This window comes from Callorhinus ursinus, unplaced genomic scaffold (genome assembly GCF_003265705.2).
Source record: "Callorhinus ursinus isolate GAN/ISIS: 27379988/994484 unplaced genomic scaffold, GSC_fseal_2.0 scaffold1, whole genome shotgun sequence".
Classification (NCBI taxonomy): domain Eukaryota; kingdom Metazoa; phylum Chordata; class Mammalia; order Carnivora; family Otariidae; genus Callorhinus; species Callorhinus ursinus.
Window position 1 is genome coordinate 98,762,707 of NW_027397063.1, and position 21,087 is coordinate 98,783,793.

A 21,087-nucleotide genomic window follows, 5' to 3' on the forward strand; every position below is an offset into this window, starting at 1 on the left:
GAAGTAGTGTGGCGTTTCTGAAAGTAAGAGTATCCAAAGTCTGAGAAACTTAAAATGCCTTCGTTTTGCCCCTGCATGGCTCCCGTAGCCTAGTCAAAGCTGATGGGCCAGTGCCTCACCCCTGTGCCAATTCCACAGTCCTGCCAAAGCCAGTGGGTGCATGCAGCTTACGGAGGAGATGCGCCTTGAGTGCCTGGCTGTGGTGGCTGGTGGGGTGGAGTTTCTGGGTCCCATGTGTCTGAAACAATTGGAGAGACGGTTCTGGGTAAAGGCTGTCATCCCCAAGGCAATGCATAGACAGCAGAGTAAAACACCCCTCAGTCTTCCTGAGAGAAAGGCCTATTTACTCGTCTTGGAGCTTTAGCCTGAGGGGCAGGCATCAGGTTTGCCACACATCCAGAAGCTATGGAGCGGCTCTCAGGAAACACAGGCCAGGAGACACCAACTTTGCACTGTCCTTTGGCCTCACTACCTCCCAGAAAGGAGCTCATACCTTCATTCCAAACCCCCATTTTTTTTTTTTGTATCAAGTTTTATTTACATTCTAGTTAGTTAACATATAGTGTAATATTGGTTTCAGGAGTAGAATTTAGTAGCTCATCACTTACATAAAACACCCAGTGCTCATCACAACAAGTGCCCTCCTTAATCCCCATCACACATTTAACCCATCACCGCACCCCCCCAGTCCCCTCCAGCAACACTTAGTTTGTTCTCTATAGTTAAGAGTCTCTTATGGTTGCCTCCTTCTCTCTCTCTCTCTTTTTTCCCTTCCCTTGTGTTCATCTGGTTTGTTTCTTAAATTCCACATATAAGTGAAATCATATGGTATTTGTCTTTCTCTGACTGACTTACTTTGCTTACCATAATACACTCTAGCTCCATCCACGTCATTGCAAATGACAAGATTTCATTCTTTTTGATGACTGAGTAGTAGCCCATTGTGTGTATATATATATATATATATATATATATATATATATATATATGCCACATTTTCTTTATCCATTCATCTGTCGATGGACCCTTGGGCTATTTCCATAGTCTGGTATTGTTGGTAGTGCTGCTATAAACATCAGGGTGCAGGTGCTCCTTCGAATCTGTATTTTTGTATCCTTTGGGGTAAATACCTAGTAGTGCAATTGCTGGGTCATAGGGTAGTTCTATTTTCAACTTTTTGATGAATCTCCATACTGTTTTCCAGAGTGGCTGCACCAGCTTGCATTCCCACCAACAGGGTAAGAGTGTTCCCCTTTCTCCGCATCCTCACCAACATCTGTTGTTTCCTGTGTTGTTAATTTTAGCCATTCTGACAGGTGCGAGGTGGTATCTCATTGTGATTTTGGTTTATATTTCCCTGATGATGAGTGATATTGAGCACAGAACCCCAAGTTTTGCAACTGTCTCCAGGGGCCACCCCCAGATCACCTCGTCTGGAGGCCAGCAGGGTTTATGATCAATTAGTGTGATATACTACATCAACAAAATAAAGGCTCAAAATCAGACGATTATTTCAATAGATGTAGAAAAATTATTTGACAAAATTCAACATCCATTTATAATAAAAACTCTCAACAAAGTGGGTATTGATGGAAAGTACCTCAACATAATAGAAAGGCCACATTATGTTAAGCCCACCATCATACTACTACATCATACTAACATCATACTCAACATAAAAAACTGAAAGCTTTCCCTTTATGATGAGGAGGAACAAAAGAATGCCCACTTTTCCCACTTCTATTTGACATATTATGGAAGTCCTGGCCATGGAACTTAAGCAGGAAAAAGAAATAAAAGCCATCCAAATTGGAAAATAAGAAGTAAAACTGTCACTATTTGCAGATGATGTGATTTTATATTTAGAAAACTCAGAGGATCTGAATAGACATTTTTTCAGAAAAGATGGCCAACAAGCATATAAAAAAATACTCAACATCACTCCTCATCAGGGAAATGCAAATCAAAACCATAATGAGATATCACCTCACACCTGTCAGAATGGCTATTATCAGAAACAAAGAAACAACAAGTGTTGATAAAGATATGGAGAAAAGGGAGCCCTCATGCACTGTTGGTGAGAATGTAAGTTGGTGCAGCCACTGTAGAAAATGTGGAGGTTCCTCCAAAAAATTAAAGAGAACTGCTATATGCTCCAGCAATTCCATTTCCAGGTATTTAAACTCCAAAAATGAAGACACTAATTCAAGAAAAATGTATGCACCCTTATATCTACTGCAGCTTTATTTACAACAGCCAAGATATGGAAACAACCAGAGTGCCCATCAATGGATGAACGGATTTAGAAGATGTGGTGTGTATGTATACAACAGAATACTGTTCAGCCATACATAGAATGAAATCTTGCTATTGAAATCAACATGGATAGACCTTGATGGTATTATGCTAAAGGAAATAAGTTAAGCAGAAAAAGACAGATACCATACGATTTCACTTCAATGTGGAATCTAAAAAACAAATAAAAAAACAAAACAAAACTCATAGATACAGAGAACTGGTGGTTTTCAGAGGGGAGTGGAGTGCGGGGGGCAGGGTACAGAAATGGTGAAGGGGATCAAGAGAAAAGAAATTTTAACCTCTTAACTTTCATAAAATTGGGGCCAGTACTGTAGAATGGGGGCTATCCTGAGTCCTTCCTATTTGGCATATGTTACAGTTTATATACTTCAAGACATATTTTATGGAATTGAAGTGGACTTGGAGTTTCAGGGGACAGCAGATTATAACTGATATGTTTAGGGCTGTTGCCTTCCAAAGCCCTCAAAATGACTGCTGTGGAAGAGACTGTGGATACTCATGACGATCAGTGAGCTCTCTATATTTCTCAGTCTTGTGACTAGTTTTGGCCAATAAAACGTGAGTGAAAATGTTGGCTCTCACTTCTAGCCTTGGGTGTTCTGTGTGATTTCCCCAGGGTCTCTCTCTATGTTCCCCCACCCAGTCCATCTGGTGGGAAGCAAAGAATTCCAAGATGGTGGGTAAAAATGCTAGAAGGAGCCAGATAACAGTCATGAGTCAGAGAAGAACACCCAGGGAAAATGCCCAGCTGTACTAGATATCAGGCGAAGGAGAACAAAACTTTGATTGTGCTTTCCAGTTTGGTAGAATCTTCATTAGAGTAGCTAGCACTGATTACCAGGACACATTCAACTGTCCTTTAAATTTTGTTTATTTGTTCATTTGAGTATGAGGGCATGGGAGTTAATATGAGAGAAATGGCTGCAAAGACACCAGAAAATTTCTTTTACTATAATTCTCTCTTGTCATATTAAATCCTGAATAGGCCTGATTTCCATACTGTCATATGGTTTGTAGTGTATAACATCTGACGTTTAAGCCCACAGTTTTCTTTTCAATAGATATTAGTCTCACAGTGGCTGCACATTCCCTAAGATTGTATCATATAGTTTCTCTGGGCACTCATATACAAAAATTTAAACTTTTGTTTCTTCCTTCTAGAGACAGATGACTTTATAATGACTCCTTGTATTTGTTAGCACACAAGCTGAGCTGCTATAACAAGCAGACTCCTGTCCCCCTAATAAAACACACTCAAACTCAAACTAGATAGAAGTTTCTTTCTCATTTAATAGTCCAGAATAGGCCCAGAGTGAGCTTTGCCAGGGACCCAGATTCTATCTATCTTGAGACTTTACCTGCCCAGACTGAAACTAGCTCATCAACACCACATTTGTAAGTTCAGGGATGTATTATAGAGTACAAGCAATCTCCTTAAATAATATGATCCAGAAGTTGTGTACTCTGCTTCTGTTCACATTCTATTTGCTGAAACATAATTACATGCCCAGCCACCCCTGAAACATAATTACATGTCTAAAAACCCCTGACTATATTTAAAATATAGTCTCTAGCTGAGTAGCCATGTGCTCACAAAACTCAGAAATTCTGTTATAAAAAGGAAAAAAAGGAGAATGGGCACTGGGACACAGCAGTTTTTACCTGACAAATCACACTGGGACATTAGGCTACATTTCAGTAGCCAGAAGGGATCTGTTTATCATATTCTGTACTACTGTATAATAAGTACCTTTGTGAAGGAAAATCACTGACATTCCTGGAGATAATTATCACTGAGAATGTTGTCACTAGTTCTAATTTGAGTCTTGTATCAAGAGGTCTGCAATAACAAGGCAAACAAACACTATATCTATATCTATCTATCTATCTATATATATATTCTATGCTATATATATAGCACCATTTCTTCTATAATGAAAGCATGTGTTATATATATCCCCCTGCCCCTTAAAAATAAAAATCTTTGTGGAAGGTGGGAACATAAGGTGTCAATCACATGGTAGTTGCTGCAATGGAAAGATTCTGCACAGGAATCTCTGGCAGTAACGAGAGATAACGAGAGACGGAGCCCACAGGTCAGATGACCATGCCCTTGGTGTCTGGCATCAGCACTCTGGGAACCGTATCCCTGGGACCAGGTAGCTGAGTCTGTTCCTTTCGTGGGGATTAGCAGTGGTAGCCCCCTTTATGGGCACCAGAGCACAGCTACTGCATTAGGAATTGGCATTAATAGGAAGTTTTCGCAGAAAACTGGAGCCAGAGAGGAGGGAATTCTTGAGTGGTCAAATGTGCTGGACTTGCTTTGACATGGAACATGGGTGTGGTCCTCATAGGACTTTCAGAAATATTTGGGAGGAAGTTGAGAAGATCAGGAATTTGTTTCTATGTAATGAATGGAAGTTAAGACAAAGGGAAACTGGTGACATTTGCTGTGACACTTTCTGTCCCATCTCTCCTTGATTTATAAATAGTTAATGTTCTTGATCTATTGTGTCTAGTGCTTGCAGCCTTATCTAATAGAGCTCCAAGCCTGCTGCCTCACTGCTCTTGGACTTTGTCATTGATTTGTCCTGATTCCCAGAAGAAGGAGGGGCTCCAGCATAGCACACCTTCTTTTCGGGGAACAGGTGATACTGAAGCTGAAATTAAATGAGCCCCCTCACTAAAGTATCCTCCCCCCCTATTCTATTCAACTCTGTTTCTTTTGTGTTGCCTTGACCTCCCTTTGAGTACCCTTGGCTGCTTCTGATTCAAGGCTCCACAACAGACTGAGAACCACACTAATAAGCAAGTCTCCCTTGTTCTAGTCTTTTGTCACAATTTTCTATTCTAATTATGTCTGCTTAGCACTGGTCTTGCCTCTTAACTTTAACCTGTTAATTTCATTTTCATTTTTTTCATTTAAATTCAATTAGCCAACATATAGTACATCGTGTTTTTGATGTAGTGTTCAATGATTCATTGGTTGCATATAACACAGTGCTCATCACATCACGTGCCCTATTAATTTTAACTGGCAAAATGTCTTACCAGAGGAAAAGATATTTAAGTCACTTTATAAAATGACTCAAGAAATAGTTTAAGATTGGCTTAGTTGGAATATATTGGAAATATTTTGACAGGTGTGTTTGGTGGTAGAAGGATTAAGTACAATGACATAAACTCAACTCATGATCTCCAAACAGAAAAGAATTTGAGTGCTACAATGTACTGGGTGCTGTACCAAGCCCAAAAGGTACAGTGGTAAAGAAAACAGACATGAATTCTCGTGTGGTTTACTAGGTGTCTGGTGTCACATTAGCACAATCCCCTTTTCTGACAGAGAATCAGGCTTTAAATTTTAAATGCACTTACAACATGTACACTTTTGAGTCCAGAATTCTAGATCCCCACAATTTGGCCCCAAACTACTTTGAGAAGTGAATTTTCATCTGGTTAATTTTAGACAACCCCATTGCCTCTTTGAAGAACTGTCCCATTTATCAACTTCGACTCAAGTTGTTCCAGTCTCTTGGAATTCTTGCTTTGCTATTCTGCATGGAGCACTGGGTGTTACACGCAAACAATGAATCATGGAACACTACATCAAAAACTAATGATATAATGTATGGTGACTAACATAACATAATAAAATAAAATTAAAAAAAAAATCTGTCCACCATGGGGAGCCTGGGTGGCTCAGATGGTTAAGCATCTTCCTTCAGCTCAGGTCGTGATGTCCAGGTCCTGGGGTCCAGCACAACAAGGGGCTTTCTGCTCAGTGGGAGTCTGCTTCTCCCTCTCCCTCTGCCTCTCCCCTGCCCCCCCTGCATCCCACCGTGCTTGTTCTTTCTCTCTCCAATAAATAAAATCTTAAAAAAATCTGTCCATCTTTAAAACCTTAGCTTAGTGATGCATCTTACTGAAGCCTTTCCTAATGATTGCAAGTGGATGTAGTCTCCCCATTTGAACTCCTTTGTCATTTCCATCATGACTAAATCATATATCATAGTTATTCTGACTTTAGTTAACCTCCTCAAGTTAGCATTAGCCCACATGGTGCCATTGCATGAATCAGAGGAAGCCACCCCTTTCTCAAAGCACCTTACATTCATCGATTGGAAAACTGTGACATTAGAATAAGAAAATTAGAGCCATCTGTGAGAAAAGTTACAAATACACAAACCTGTTATATCTAAGACATAGAAGAAGTCCCCTAGATTGTGTTACTTCAGAAGGCCACCCCGCTTTCACTTACTAGATTTCAAGTTGCCTTTGGTCATGGCCAGTGGTGTGCTGGTAAATGATGAACAGCTGGATCTCTGGGAAAAATCAAACAACTAACCAATCACCCAACCAGCCAACCCTGATTTGCAGTGTTGGCTGATCTGAAGCTTCCAGAGTGATATCAATTGGCTTGCAAAATTCATAAAAATTTAAAAATCAGCTGGTCATAGCGGGCTCCCACATACCACAGGCTGGGCTTTGTTCATTTTTCTCTCTACAGAACTGCAGGAATGAGGAAGCCCTGTACACATGGAACTCATGGGTGTTGTACGCTGAGAAATCAGGAACATTCTTGGTGTTGCTACCCAGGACAGCTTGCACTTGCCAGTGTGACTATCTCCGCTTTATTTTTAATGTTTGAGCACTGGGGCAATATGTCTTTTTTATGACATACTCCTGAGGCTGAAGTGCAGAAGTTCCTGAGAACACAGCAATTCATTAGCTTGCCCTAAGGTAAAAATAATACCCATAAATAACCTTTCAGGAAAACACAGTATGCCAAGTGCAGTAAAATCTCAAGGCTGCCTTATGATTAGTATTTCCATAGTCCTGGGTTTCTATTTTCTCAAAGCTTTGCCTGAGCAATTTCTATTTTAGCTACTTTAATGGACAAAGCCATAAATATTTTCCTGACATATTAGTGCTTATATAGGGAAGGCCCTGTTGGTAGTTAATTGGTTTGCATGCTGAGATGAAAGGTGGGTGATAGGCAAGGTTTGTTAAGTGTCAAATACCTAATCTCTGTAAGGTGAATTATGCTTATTTTATAAAGGCCAGTGTTTTAGTCTTTGAGCGAGTGAATCAGTTATGACTTCATATTAGTTGAGAATAATGAAAATTCATATCTAGTTATTTCAAATTGATGTCATACCATATACTTCACTGCCTAGTAACAGATAATAGTATTCTTTGATTTTATATAGTCGCATATATCTTGCCATTAGAAGATAATATCCGAGCTTAGCATAATTTTCAAAACGTTTAAATAATTCTGAATTATGTAACTTGCAACATTTATTTATATCATGTATTTTCTATAGCTGCCGTAACAAATTACCACAATTTGTTTGTGGTTGAAAACAACACAAATCTATTATTTTACAGTTCTGTAGGTCAGAAATCTGATAGGGGTATCCTTGGGCCAAAATAAAGGTGTCAACCGGGCTGGGTTCCTTCTGAAGGCTCTCGAGGGGAGTCTGTTCCCTTGCTTTTTCCACCTCCTAGAAGCTGACTGCATCCTCTCCCTTGTGACCCTGTTCCTCCACCTTCAAAGTCAGCCACAGCTGGTGGAACTCACATCGCTTCACTCTGGCCTTTATTGCCTGTTTTCATTTTTAAGGACCCTTGTGGTTACACTAAGCCTGCCTGGATGACCCAGGATAATCTCACCCTCTGAAGGTCAGGGGAGCAACAACCTTAATTCCCCTTTGCCCCATACCCTAACATATTCACAGGTTCTGGGAATTAGGATGTGGACATCTTTGGCGACAAGAATGCATTTACATTTTTACACTTACTTTGGAGCAAACAAAGTTTCAAAGGAGTTAAATAGCTTCCCCCAAATCTCTGGGCCAATGCCATTTTCTGAGCAAAGTGAAGGTGGTTTGCCTAAATTGTTTTCCCCCAAATTATCGTCTCACTCAAATTTTCAGTTTTGTTTCGAGTGTGTTCTTGCTTTTGCTCTTTACTTTTGAAGAAATCCTCTATTTAAAGTTTGCACGTTTTGTGCCTTTTCTGTTTCAAGAATGTCTAGTGAGGAAAATGATTTAAAAGGAATCAAGTAAACGACTCACCTAGAGCAACATGAAAGACAACATAGTAAAAAAGAAAAAGCAAAATTCTAGTCTTTTAGCTAAAAGCCCTCATGTTTTTAAAGACCCACAGGCTTCATTAGTGTCAAGGAGAAGTCAGAGGTAACCATCAAGGTATTAAATTTCAGTGCTGCATTTGCTGGCGACCGGTATAGTATCCTTCCCTGAGAGGTGCATGTGGTTATGGCCATTTTGAAGAGGAGGAAATTGAGGCATAGAGGAGCCAAATGCTTGCCATGTAGTCATTTGGCTGGTCTTTGCTTTGACCTTGTGTGTCCCTGGGTCTATCCGGCTCTCTCTGGATTCAGATTTTTCCATAACACTGTGCCCTAGTTCCTCTGCATGATGCTATCTTTCATCATCTCCAGGGAGTTTGGTTTGCAAAATATTCCATCTGCCTGCCTTCTGGTTTTGAAAAGGCTTTGATCTTAACTCTGATTTTAACTCTAAGACAATGGAAATGCAGAGAAATCGTTATTTGCTAAATGTAGTGATTTAGCAACAGGACTGGAATAAGAGTAGAATTCCAAGTTTCCAGGAGTGGGAGGAATATCCTTATCTTCTAGCAAATGCAAGAAATGCACAGGACTTCGTTCAAAGTGGAGTGATAATGAAGAAACTTTGAAAATAGCATAAGATCTCTGAATAAATAAGGGAAGCTTTTCTTTCAAGAAATGCTTACAAGACATGTCAAAAAGCCAACGGCTAACAACGGATAGCTGTGTCAAAATTCTCAGAGCTCGTAGTCCCCTTAGCAAGAGTCTGTCTTTGCTAGTGTTAATGTGGACTTCTTACTCGTTTGTTGGCTAATGTTCTACATGAGATACACTTAGCCAATATATTTCCTTGCCTCCTTCTCCAATTGTCAAAATCCCATCCATACTACCAACTGCAACATAGGTGTTACTGCTTCTGGAATGCCTGGCATGCTAGGAAAGAAAATTTTTCTGAATTCTCAAAGTTTGTTTTCTTGTATCTCTTGGCACATCACACATTCAGCTACATTTATTTGTGTACATTTTTGATGTCTCTACTATATTAAAAGGCCAGCTGTCTGCATTTATTTTTCTTTTCTAGTGGCCCAGTAAAAGATAATCTCATAGGCCTTTTTATGTGTGTAAAGGTGCCGGATGTTTCATCAAGGAAGAAGTGAATGGATGTAGTAAATAAGTGGAGTGCCAGCCAAAGACTATTACTTTGTCTTGTTCTTCTTTTCTAATTATTTTTACTTTTGTTTCTAATACAGTATCTCGAAGAGCAGATGTTCTAGAAGTATCTATTGGTATAACTTCAAAATACTTAATGTTCTTTTAAAAATCACAGTGGCTTCTGTAAAGCCATAGAAGTACTGGAGAATACATTATTTTTCATTAGTTTTTCTTAAAGGATATGTTTTGGGAGTTATTAGCCACAAATGAGTTTATTTTGATGGGCTAAAATGCATTTTATAGTGACACAGAGAGCTTTGATAGTAAATTTATGTAGATTTTGGACTTCAACACACCCTGGTTTGGTCTCTGGCCTTAACATTTACTACCTGTGTGAAATTGGGCAAATTAGTTAACCTCTGTGAAACTCAAATTCGCCATCTGTAAAACAGGAGTACCAACATTACCTCACAGGTTAGTTATATTAAGTGGAAGCTCTATACAAACAACCTATATTATGTGCCTTGCTCACAATAAATAATAAGTATTATTTCTCTTCCTTTCTACCCTTTTATTATTGACTTTCAGTCTGCTTTTCTAACTAAAATGCCTACCTTCATTTTGATTACACAAAATTAAAGTTGACACTTACTCAAAATTTAATATGTACAACGTAATCCAAACTGAGATGTCTTGCAAAGCATTTAAGAAGTATCTAGTGTTACCAGGGTTTCAGATATCTGTTTCTTTTGCTTTCTCTCTTAGGAATGGTGATTTCTTTTCTTCTGGAAAGCTACCCTTCTCTGAGGACAGGGTAAGGGGATCAATGATCATAATTTGTACAACCTCACCACTTCCCCATGCCCTCTCCCCTGAGGTAGACGTGTTTCCAAAATGGGCTTTTTCTCTAGGATTTTCATTGGGTTTTTTCTAGGATACTAAAAGTGGACTGTAGTTAGATCCTGTCCTTCCCCTGTGAAGGAAGCAGAGGATCTTTGAGCCTGGGCACGGTTGACCATCATGGCTTTCTTTTGGAGAAAGGCAGTCTGCAACAATAAGGTAGGCACATGGAAAGAAGACCCGATTACTCAGCCATACCCCACATTTGGTATCGTGGATCAAGAAAATCTCTAGTTTTGGCTAAACTAGCATGAGTGTGATCTTCATTTATGACCAAAGTAAAAAAGAAACACATGTAAGCAGGGAGTTACCTGGGATTCATTGTATCCTGCTGTTTCCTCCCTGTTCAGCCTCTGAATTTTAGTATCTGACCCCCAGGTAAATCATGGTGCCTCCCAGGTAGAGCATTTAGGCCAATCACTGTATAATTTACCGGCTACTGTTTTAGTTATGGGCTGTAACCTTAACCACGGCCAGGATTTGGTAAATGCTAGGGTGTTGCGTGGGGGGAGACCTGGTGGGAAAGAGTGGCAAGATTAGTATCTTCAGGGGGAATAAAGAACAAAGGACGTCTGGAGCACAGGGTTTGTTCTCAGTGAGCCACTTTGAGCACAGTCAATGGAAGGTCTGAAAACTCCCCTGCTCTGTGTCAAGCAGTGTGTGTCAAAGCCACCTTGGGAAACAGATCTGGCCTGTTGTGGGGGAAGGGGGTTCCTGACCAAAATCTCCTTCACCAGATTCCTTGGGTCTAAGTTGCCCGAGCTACGAAACTGAATAGCTTCTTAAATAAATGAACACATCTTAAATTCAAAGGAATTAGGTTTTTTTGTGGGGGAGGCTCAATTTCCCCCATTCCTCTCCCTTCCATCTTCTCTCCCTTATTTCCTCCTTTCTTCCAAGTAACATTTTTTAGATGACTTTTAAGGTGTAATGTTTTCACCTCATAGAAATATTTAAAGTGCAGAGGAAAAAATGAAATAAGGATCACCTATAATACTACCACTCAGAGATATTCCCTATTAATTTCTGGCATATATTCTTCCAATTCTTTTTCTATGCAACAATATTTTAACATAATTGAAATCATAGTGCATATCTACCATTGCAGCCTCTTGATATTTTCTTTGAACAAATCTAAACAGTTTCTCCTATTTCGTTTTTTCCTTCCTATTGCTTTGATATTAAAGGTAGAGCTGCCATGAACATCTTAGCATCGCATCTTTGATGCCATATTTCAGGAGACATAGAGCACTGATAGCATGTGTTTTGAAAGATTTGCACCAAGGTAAACAGATAATCCAGATACTGTACTTGACCCCATTTTTGTCTTCCTGCATATAAATTTTTCGTATGCATTATAATTTGATATGATCAGATCAGAGATGACACCAAGTGTGTTTATAGGAGTAGAATCAGATGTTAACATGTCTGATACCTGAAAAAATTATCGTTAGTTTCTGGGTGGGAAGGAAATTCAGAAATATAAAACAGTCACAATTGCTAGACTTCTGGTCTTCCCTCACTGTTCAAGCTGAGAGCCCATCATGATTTCTAGCAAGAGTCTATGCTCATTTTTCTGTCAGGCTTTTCTTGCACAGCCTAGAGGATCTGCTTTGTCAAACAACAAAATAGAAGTACAGTAGTTTGGCTACAAAGTGGAAAATAACAGTAGTATTTCTCACTGTTTTAGAGGAAGTGCAAACTACAAAGGCGTTAAAATTAAGACAACATTGTTAAAGAAGAGATTAGAATGCAATATACATGTGCCACTTTGACAACAGTCACAGGTGGCTCCTCTCTTCAGCTGATTAATCAAGTCAAATCCTTCAGCCCAGGGATGGTGCACAAAGACAACTTTTGTTTCTGCCTAAGCCATCATCTGGTTATACCTGTGACTCTCTATAACACTTGGCAACCTTTTCACTGAACCTTTGCAAAGAAATCGGATCAGAAAACCACGGTATCTTTGGAAGAATGAGGTGGTATATGCAAGAAAACATTGGTGAAATAGTTTATGTTATTCATTTTTAAAAGACCCAATTTGAGGCCGGCAGGAAGTGTAAGACAGCCCGAATGAAAGCTCCATTTGGCCATAACATTTTTCAAGACATAGGGGAGCCTGGAATAGGCAGAAAAGCAATACTATGAAAAACTTTGTTTTTATTTTGTATTTTGGAGACTGGAACTGATAAAAACTTTCTGATTTTCCATCTTTGACAGGGCAAGTCTCATTTCCAAACTAACTGTTATCTTCTACTTTGAGAATTCCCTCTGAGACAACAGGAAAAATAAAGGCTTTAGAGAAAACTAGTAAGAGCAGCATGGACCCTAAGGAGATCAAACTTTCGTCCTTGTCTTTGAACTACAATGTGGTCTAACTGGACTCAGGCATTTACATGAGTTCTGAATTATCTGATGCAGTGGTTCTTCACTGGGGGACAGATTACAAGCAAAGAAGTATTGGACACATTCTCCTTCTCTTGTTGAGAATACTGATGGAATCTAATTTTCTTTTATTTCAGGGGGGGAAAGCAAAGGCCCAAGAGAATGGATCAAAGGCCCAAGGTCACCTTGTCATTAATGGCAGGCTAGGACTAGAATAGAAGACTCTTCTCCCAAGATAGCATTCTTTCCACCTCATGCCCAGAATCCACATGGACTTTGCAGCATGGAGGCCCACTCTTTACCAATGAGAACCTCTTTCTAGCCTCATCCCTGAGTTATATTAGCTTCCAACCTTTAGTGCCTCAGCTCCTAAAGTCTTTCCTTGACGAGGATTTGGCCACAGTGAAATTGGACTTATGCGTGAGATTACAGATAGGCCTTACCTGATGACACAACTCCAAACGATTGGGACTGGTTGAGAGAGACCCACACAACACAACAATGATGCCACATACAATTAATAATATCCTCACATGTGAGGGAGGGGGAGGTACTGGTCTTCTCACTTAGGTGTATCCCTCACTCCCAGGAAATCTCATATTTCTAGACCCAGGAGATCCAGGCACTAGAAAGGTTTTTTTTCCCCCAGAAAAATGTCACTCAGGTCCTTCCATAAGGATGGGAGTCTGATGTTTTAAAGACTGGGGAATCTAGTGTCTTTTTGTAATTTGTACTAGTTGCTCTTCAGCTGCTCTGACAGGATAGAAATTAAATGATTCAAAGGTAGTTGTTCTCTTCAGAACTGGACGCTCCTAGTGTTCCAACCACCAATCTTACTTATAAGTGTTTTCGGTTTATTTAAGGAAATATATCCATAAGTATACTTTGAATTACCCATAATAATGGTGGTAGTGATATAAGAAGAAAAAGATGAGGCTATCCATGGCTAGTTTAAAACTATATTTTCAATATTTATAATAACTCGATGAAGTGTTTGTGGAAATGAGCTCATTAAAATCTCAAGTGAAAAAAGAGGTATAATATGCAAGTATGTATACTCATAATTGCACCATTTGTAACAGCCCCAAACTGGAAGCTTCTCACATGCCTATCAACAATGGAATGGATGAATTGTAGTATAATCACACAATAGGATGTTATTGAGTAGTGACAATGAAAGATCCACAGTCGAATGCAACAATATAGATGAATCTCAAAATGTAACACTGAGTGAAAGAAGCCAGACACAAAAGAATACATGCTAATCGATTAAAATTAATGTGTGATACTAGGAGTCAGGACAGTGGTTGTCCTCGGAGGAAGGAAGTGGTAGTTGGAAGAAGGGGTTTCTAAGGCACTAGTAATGTTTTGTTTCTTAAAGGTGCTGGTTACAGGGCTGTGTTCAGTTGGAGAAAGTTCACTGAGCTGTACGCTTATGCTTAATGAAACTTTTGGGTATACGTTGTATTTTCATTAACCTTTAAAAAAAGGTAAATAAATGGGCATTTTTCAAGAAGCAAGAAAACCAACACACATATTTTGAATTGAAATTCCCTCATTTTCATTTTGTTAGGAAAAATAAGGAAAATGCCTCTTTTGTAAAATACTAATCAAATAACGAAGTTAACCAAACTAGCCAAAAGGACAGGGAAAGAGAAGAAGATAAAGCCTCAAGAGATGAGTTCCTAGCAGGGACTAGACAGGCCCCTCCCAGAACTCTAGGCAAGTTCGGATTTCAGACGCAGGTCTGTCCGAGGTGGGCAAACCTCTCATTTATATTCAGAAATGCACTCTCCAGAGCTAGACTGCTGGCACAGTAGGCTCCGTGAGTAATGGGCTCACAATTCCAATTTAGGATCAAAATATTTCCATCAGATGGCAAACCTGAAAAGCTAAGGAGATGCAGAGCTACACAGATGCAGTTTTGTCCTTCTTTCATAGCCAGCTCAGGGACAGAGTTTATTTTGAAAAATTCTGCTTCAGACAACGGTCCAATGGCAATTTTTAACCCAGAGTTTGTGCTTTAAGCTTTTTATCAATATGATTGATAAGCTTAAAAAGTCTCAAATCTTCATCTGTACATCACTTTACAGATCTTAGTCCATAACTATTTATCTGTCTGAAACGTCAATATTCAATGATTACCTATAATAATTACTTAGTCATAAATGTAGTTAATAATTAAATATAAAAATTATTATTTATACATTACTACAAATCTCTTAAAAAGATCAAGTTTTGAGAGAGAGAGAGAGAACAAGAAATTGCTTAGAAAATTGCATGGACCCTCAAGAATTTCATTATCGGTGAAAGCAGGTACAATCAAAAACAGTTTCAGACATTCATTTTAGCCCTAAGAGTAGCTTAAAATAAAATGATCTCAGAATGAATAAACTGATGATTGGCAAAATCGGTTTCAAATTACATTAAGTCCCAAGGCCCCAATATGTATAAGAATTCTTTGGAAGAGTTCTGTAGGAGTGAACAAGTTGCAAATAAAAGTAAAAACAAGTAGTGAGGCAATGTGTTTTTAACCCTCATGCCACCGCTGTGCTTTTGGAGCCAAATGTATGCTTCAATCTCTTTAATCTCCCTTTGATTAGCAATCCCAGTCTACATCAAGTGGTTAACACTGTTTTCAAGAGACGACATCAACTGGCAGATCATATGAGAAACAGAAATGAATGGTAATATCTTTAGAGATCAAGCATTATTTACACAGTGAGAGTGATTGATTTGATAGACACCAGACACCCCCCTCCTCTCTCCACACCTTTTCCAGAATAACCTAACTCCATTTCTAATATGATGCTTTGTCATCTCTGTGAACTATCCCCCATGTCATTACAGTGACCTCTGCGGACAGAGTTCCCCGTTTCGGTGGTGTTGGCAAGTCTAGCCAAGGGCCACACCGCTTTCGCTCAAGATCACCACACGCGGCATTTCTTTTCTGGATTCATGTATGAATTCTTGCGGCAGTGAAAGGCCTCTGAAAACTCAGGGGAGTTCTGCAAAGTCCCAATAATCCTGCGAAACAAACAAAAGTCACATCAGCCTTTGATACTTAGGCCCATGCCATGTAGGAGCTCTACAGAATTTCTCGAAGTAGTTCTATTGACGGAATTTGGAATTTACAGCTTGAGAGGAAAAAAAAAAAAGTTCTACTCATTAACAGACTTTTTAAATGGACAGGTAACAAAGTAGCAGAGCACCGATTTTGAAGACTGTGTGGCTTGAATCCTGGGTGTGAGTTGTATTTACTTAGAGTCTCTGTGCTTCAGTCTCCTTTTCTGTAAAATGCATATAGTAATAGTACCTGCATCTTCTGGTTGTCACGGGGAGTGGACTTATAAACACCCTATGCGTGTTGTAAAATAAATGAATAGTTCATATTCAGAATTGCAGTTATTATAAGAAGAGTTTAGTCAAAAATAAAATCACGATTTTTCACTACATCTTGGAAGGGCTCACACAACAACTTACATATAATAGACTTTAAATAGATACTTGTTGATTTGATCTAATAAGGAAGATCATTATTTTCTTTTTCTCCAAAAGAACTTCATAGATATCAGAAACTGGATTCAGCCTGAGTAACTGGAAAGGGCTGGCAAAAAGTCAATGTCTTCTTATCTCTGACCCCGGTGGGCAAAAACAACACTGTCCGGCCCACTGTCGGCACCAAGCAGCATTGGAAGGGAGAGAGAGGTCAGTACGATGATGCAGAGGGGATGTTTTCACACCAACCCCAAACCAGCTCCTTCCTTTCTCTTCCTCCCGGGACCATCCCACCACACCCACCTTGGGCTGGGAGGAAGGGCAGGGAGGCAAACAGACGAGGGTGGTGGGAAGACCTCAGGCAAGTGACAGGAGAGTGTGTTCTAATTACTGAGATCTCTGTCCGCGGCAGGTGTGCTGAGTATAAATCTTTGCAGTCTTATCTCCTCTGACCCATTCTCCACACAGCAGAATGACCTTTAAAGTTGGAGTCAAATCCCCTAATTCCCTTCCTTAAAAATTTCCAGGGGCTTGAATGAAATCCAACTCCTCTCCATGCCTCCAATGTTCTGAGGGCTCCAGCCAACCTTCCCGGCCTCCCCATAGTACGTTTCTCTTCCTGTTTCTCATCAGGTTCAAACTACACAGACCGACTTTCCATTCATCAAACCAGCCAATTTCTTTCCCTCTTTAGGAACTTCTGCTCCTATGGACCCCACTCCCTTGAAAGTTACTGCCCAGTGACTCCATGATTCACTCCTTCTCAGCTTTCATGCCTCTACTTAAATAGCCCTCCTCAGAGGCTTTCTTCAAAGAATGTCCAAATTAGTTCCTCCCACCCGTAGTCGCCCCATCGGTTCACAACGATTTGTTCTCCTTCTTTACTTTGTGACATCACCACTACACTGTAATCTGAGGGCAAAATACTGTGTATCTCTTGCTGCCTGTTGCCCTCCCTGCAAAGCCTACCACAGTGCTTTGTCTACCGTAGGACTCAGTACATACTAACTGAATACATGAGACTGTCAGCTGGGCACGGTGATTACGTGTATAGGAGGAATAGGTCATTACAAAGAAAAACACTACTTAGCATTTTTGTGTTTACTTGCAACTATGGACCAACTATGAGAAAAAGCAAGCATTTCTTTTCCTTATCCCCATTCCAGGGAAGACAGATCCATACCTAATTTCTAAAAGTCTGACTTCCTAATGTGTCAACCATTACCACATCAACTATCTCTCCAGCCCCAACATCACAACTCCCCTATCCTTCAGGGAGAATGTAAACTTTTTTGGTTGTGTGTTTTTTCTTAGTACTCCTAGAGGAGCCCTGAAGATTAACAGGAATCTTCCTGGTATGGGGGTGTTGAGGTGGGGTGGGGGACAGAGCTGGGGAATTTATATCTATTAGTCCACTTGAGATGGAGAAGACTGGCCTCCCCAGTGCTGAGGAGGGGCCCAGTAATGGAGGGTTGTGTGAATGACAGACATTCTTCCCACTGTGAGCAGGGCCCTGAGAGGACCTCTGATAGGATGACATGTTATGGGGGGGAGCCCGAACATCAAGAGCAGTGGTTCCCGAGGCCCATGCCCATGACCACCAGAAAGAAATGGAGCCACCTGACTTCAGATGGAGCCTCTGAACTGCAGACATATCAGCAGTGACCATGGCAGGCTGGAGATGGAGACTAATTTCCTAATTTCTGGGTCTTCGGATTCCTGTACAACCCTAAAAAGGAGTACACTGAAAACTACTGAAATTAAATTTCTTACTTCCCTGCTTAGGGTGGGAGCTTAGAGATTGAATTAATTTGCTATAATGATGATGACGGTGATGATGTGTCATTTCTTATACCTGAAAGTCCAAGAACAAATTCACCTGATACTTGGTCAAAAGTGGTCATGTATGTAGGAATAAAAAGGTTTTATTTTATTTTTAGTAATCTCTGTACCCAACATGGGGCTCAAACTCACAACCCCAAGATCAAGAGTCCCATGCACTACTGAGCCAGCCAGGTGCCCCAAGGAATAAAAAGATTTTAGACATCAGGAATTTGTATTGGTCTTTGGTCTTTTAAGTTTCTAGGCTCATGGACTCTGAGACCGAGAGAAACTTTGATTCGTTTAATTCAATCCCCTTTCCACTTTGGGAAGCCCTATGTGCTAGCTTAGTGGCAGTCATCACGATGACTTGATTATTCCTCAAATTGAGCAGCAAGCTCCCTGATGGACAGGGAAAGCATCTGGGATCCTGTGACTAGAAGAGCTGCTCTTGTTTGTTTTCATTTTATTAAACTTTTTTTTTTTTAAAGGATTTTATCTTAGATATAATCATAGGGGCACAAGTACATCAGTAAAATGTCCAAACCCATGACTTAATTCTACATTTGTCATAAAAACATGAGGGAAATGAAAACAAAAACAAAAAACCCACACACCTCAAGGAAGGGAACTCTTCACAAAGCACCAATGGCAGTTAGCCGTGGAGCAACACTCAACCTAATGTGCACTCAGCTCTCCATTTCCGTTCCAGCTCTTCTCTTTCAATCCAAAAGTTTCACTTAGATCATTTGGTTCTGAATAATTAGGTCAACCATGTACCAGGACTTCACTTACCTTCCCAGGACTCTGATTAATGTCTTATTGTTTACATTAATTCTTTGGATAGATGACATAAATAATCTATTTCAGAAAGTAGATACATTATTAATCAAATGAATCCCTTCTCTTAAGAGTGGGGTCATCTTTCATTAATATTACATAAAGGACTTACATGAATTTCATGCTATATTAAAACTGTGCAATGTTTGTGTTTATGATAACAGAAGATAAATGGCTTTTATTGATTATGTCTTAAAGTGATTTATTTGAAATTTTGACCTTATTATATAAAATGTTTTATTATACTGTTGTTGTTTATTCCCTTGGCAAATAATCACTTGTTTTAAAAACATCTAAGGGATATGGAGTTGAACATCAGGTGACCAAGAAGACTACTCCTGCCTGTGCCTAACTGGATTTTTTAATTACTGAATGAGTTTTTTGCAATTAATTGGTCTTCTGACAACCTTTTGTTACTTCTTATATTATTTATTTTTTTTTTTAAAAAAGACTTTATTTATTTGACAGAGAGAGAGAGAGAAAAAGAGAGAGACAGCGAGAGAGGGAACACAAGCAGGGGGAATGGGAGATGGAGAAGCAGGCTTCCCACTGAGTACGGAGCCCGATATGGGGCTCGATCCCAGGACCCTGGGATCATGACCTGAGCTGAAGGCAGACGCTTAACCGACTGAGCCACCCAGGCATCCCTTGTTACTTCTTTTAAATGAATGACTTGGTTATGAGGTTAACTAGCTGCATTTATAAATAAACTATCCAATCTTTATTGTTAACTGTTGTTCATGGTTTTGTTAAAGGAAGGTCACATTGATCAGCTTATGTTCCACTATAAATTCACAAAGAAATAAATGCCTGAATAGATTCCCAGATGTGGTTTGAAGATTAACAAGTGCTACAAGGTTCACCAAAATCCAAACTGACATTTACAAAATATCAGAAACCAATGCTAATATTTAAGGCAAAGAGAAGAAACATTAGTATTTCAAAGAGGATTTAGCATACACATACTAAACTCATGGAATAATAGGGAACAAAATCGCCATATTACCTGAAAATGTCTACATAAAACACTAGAAAGAATATCTTACAAAAAGTACTAGAAATTAAGCTGTGGAAAAAATGTCTTGCTTTATTTGTGGTGTTAGTTCTGTAAAGTGCCCTTTTATACTGACTGGAAGATAATATCGAGCAATTTAAGCATCTAAATGAGCACCTTTACTATTTAGGTAGTGCATACATTGGTATCACTTTGTCCCTTTGAACTTGCTTTAAAGAAATTATCAGACCCTTATATATTGTTTAGAAATATTACATCTGAATAACTTTAGAGACACATCTGTAGATTATATGGTAAATATTAGCATAACAACCATTCCAAGTGATGGGGATGGCTAACAGAAACAGAATTCTAAAAAGAAGTCATTTAAATTGTGAGTTCAATTTCTAGAACATCAAGGGGAAATGTTTTTATTTTAAATACTAAAGTTTTAGGGGCGCCTGGGTGGCTCAGTCGGTTAAACTTCTGCCTTCGGCTCAGGCCATGATCCCAGGGTGCTGGGATTGAGCCCCATATCAGGCTCCCTGCTCAGCCGGGAGTCTGCTTCTCCCTCTGCCTCTGAAACTCCTGTTCATGCTCTCTCTCTCTCTCTTTCTCTCTCAAACTGATAAATTAAAAAAAAAAATTTTCTCTCTAAATACTAAAGTTTTAGAAGTTTATAGGGGCCCCCGGGGGCTCAGTTGTTAAGTGTCTGCCTTTGGCTCAGGTCATGATCCCAGGGTCCTGGGATCGAGCCCCGCATCGGGCTCGGGCTACCTGCTCGGCAGGAAGCCTGCTTCTCCCTCACCCATTCCCCCTGCTTGGGTTCCCTCTCTCGCTGTCTCTTTCTCTCTGTCAAAAAATCTATAAAATCTTTAAAAAAAAGAAAAGAAAAGAAAAGAAAGTTTATCTAAACTACGTAAGACTTTAGTTAGGAAGACTAAAACAATTACAGCTCAAAACTAACAAATGGTTTTATAGATTCAGCTTTATATCAAATATATTTTGCCTTCTGTTTTAATACTGCCTTAAGCATAAGGTTACAAGATCTCTATTTCAGAAATGTTTCTACACAAACCACTAT

General features: G+C 39.6%; 1 protein-coding gene across 6 annotated transcripts in view; it reads right to left on the reverse strand.

Moving 5' to 3' along the window:
* Positions 1-13,795: 13,795 nt before the first annotated feature.
* MME (membrane metalloendopeptidase) overlaps positions 13,796-21,087 on the reverse strand; it is a 105,868-nt gene continuing 98,576 nt past the window's right edge. For all 6 annotated transcript variants that reach the window (XM_025880096.2, XM_073898339.1, XM_073898354.1 and 3 more), the window contains one exon: positions 13,796-15,877. In XM_025880096.2, coding sequence (XP_025735881.1) covers positions 15,778-15,877 — 100 coding nt within the window. In that variant the 3' untranslated portion in view covers positions 13,796-15,777. The remainder of the gene's footprint in view (positions 15,878-21,087) is intronic.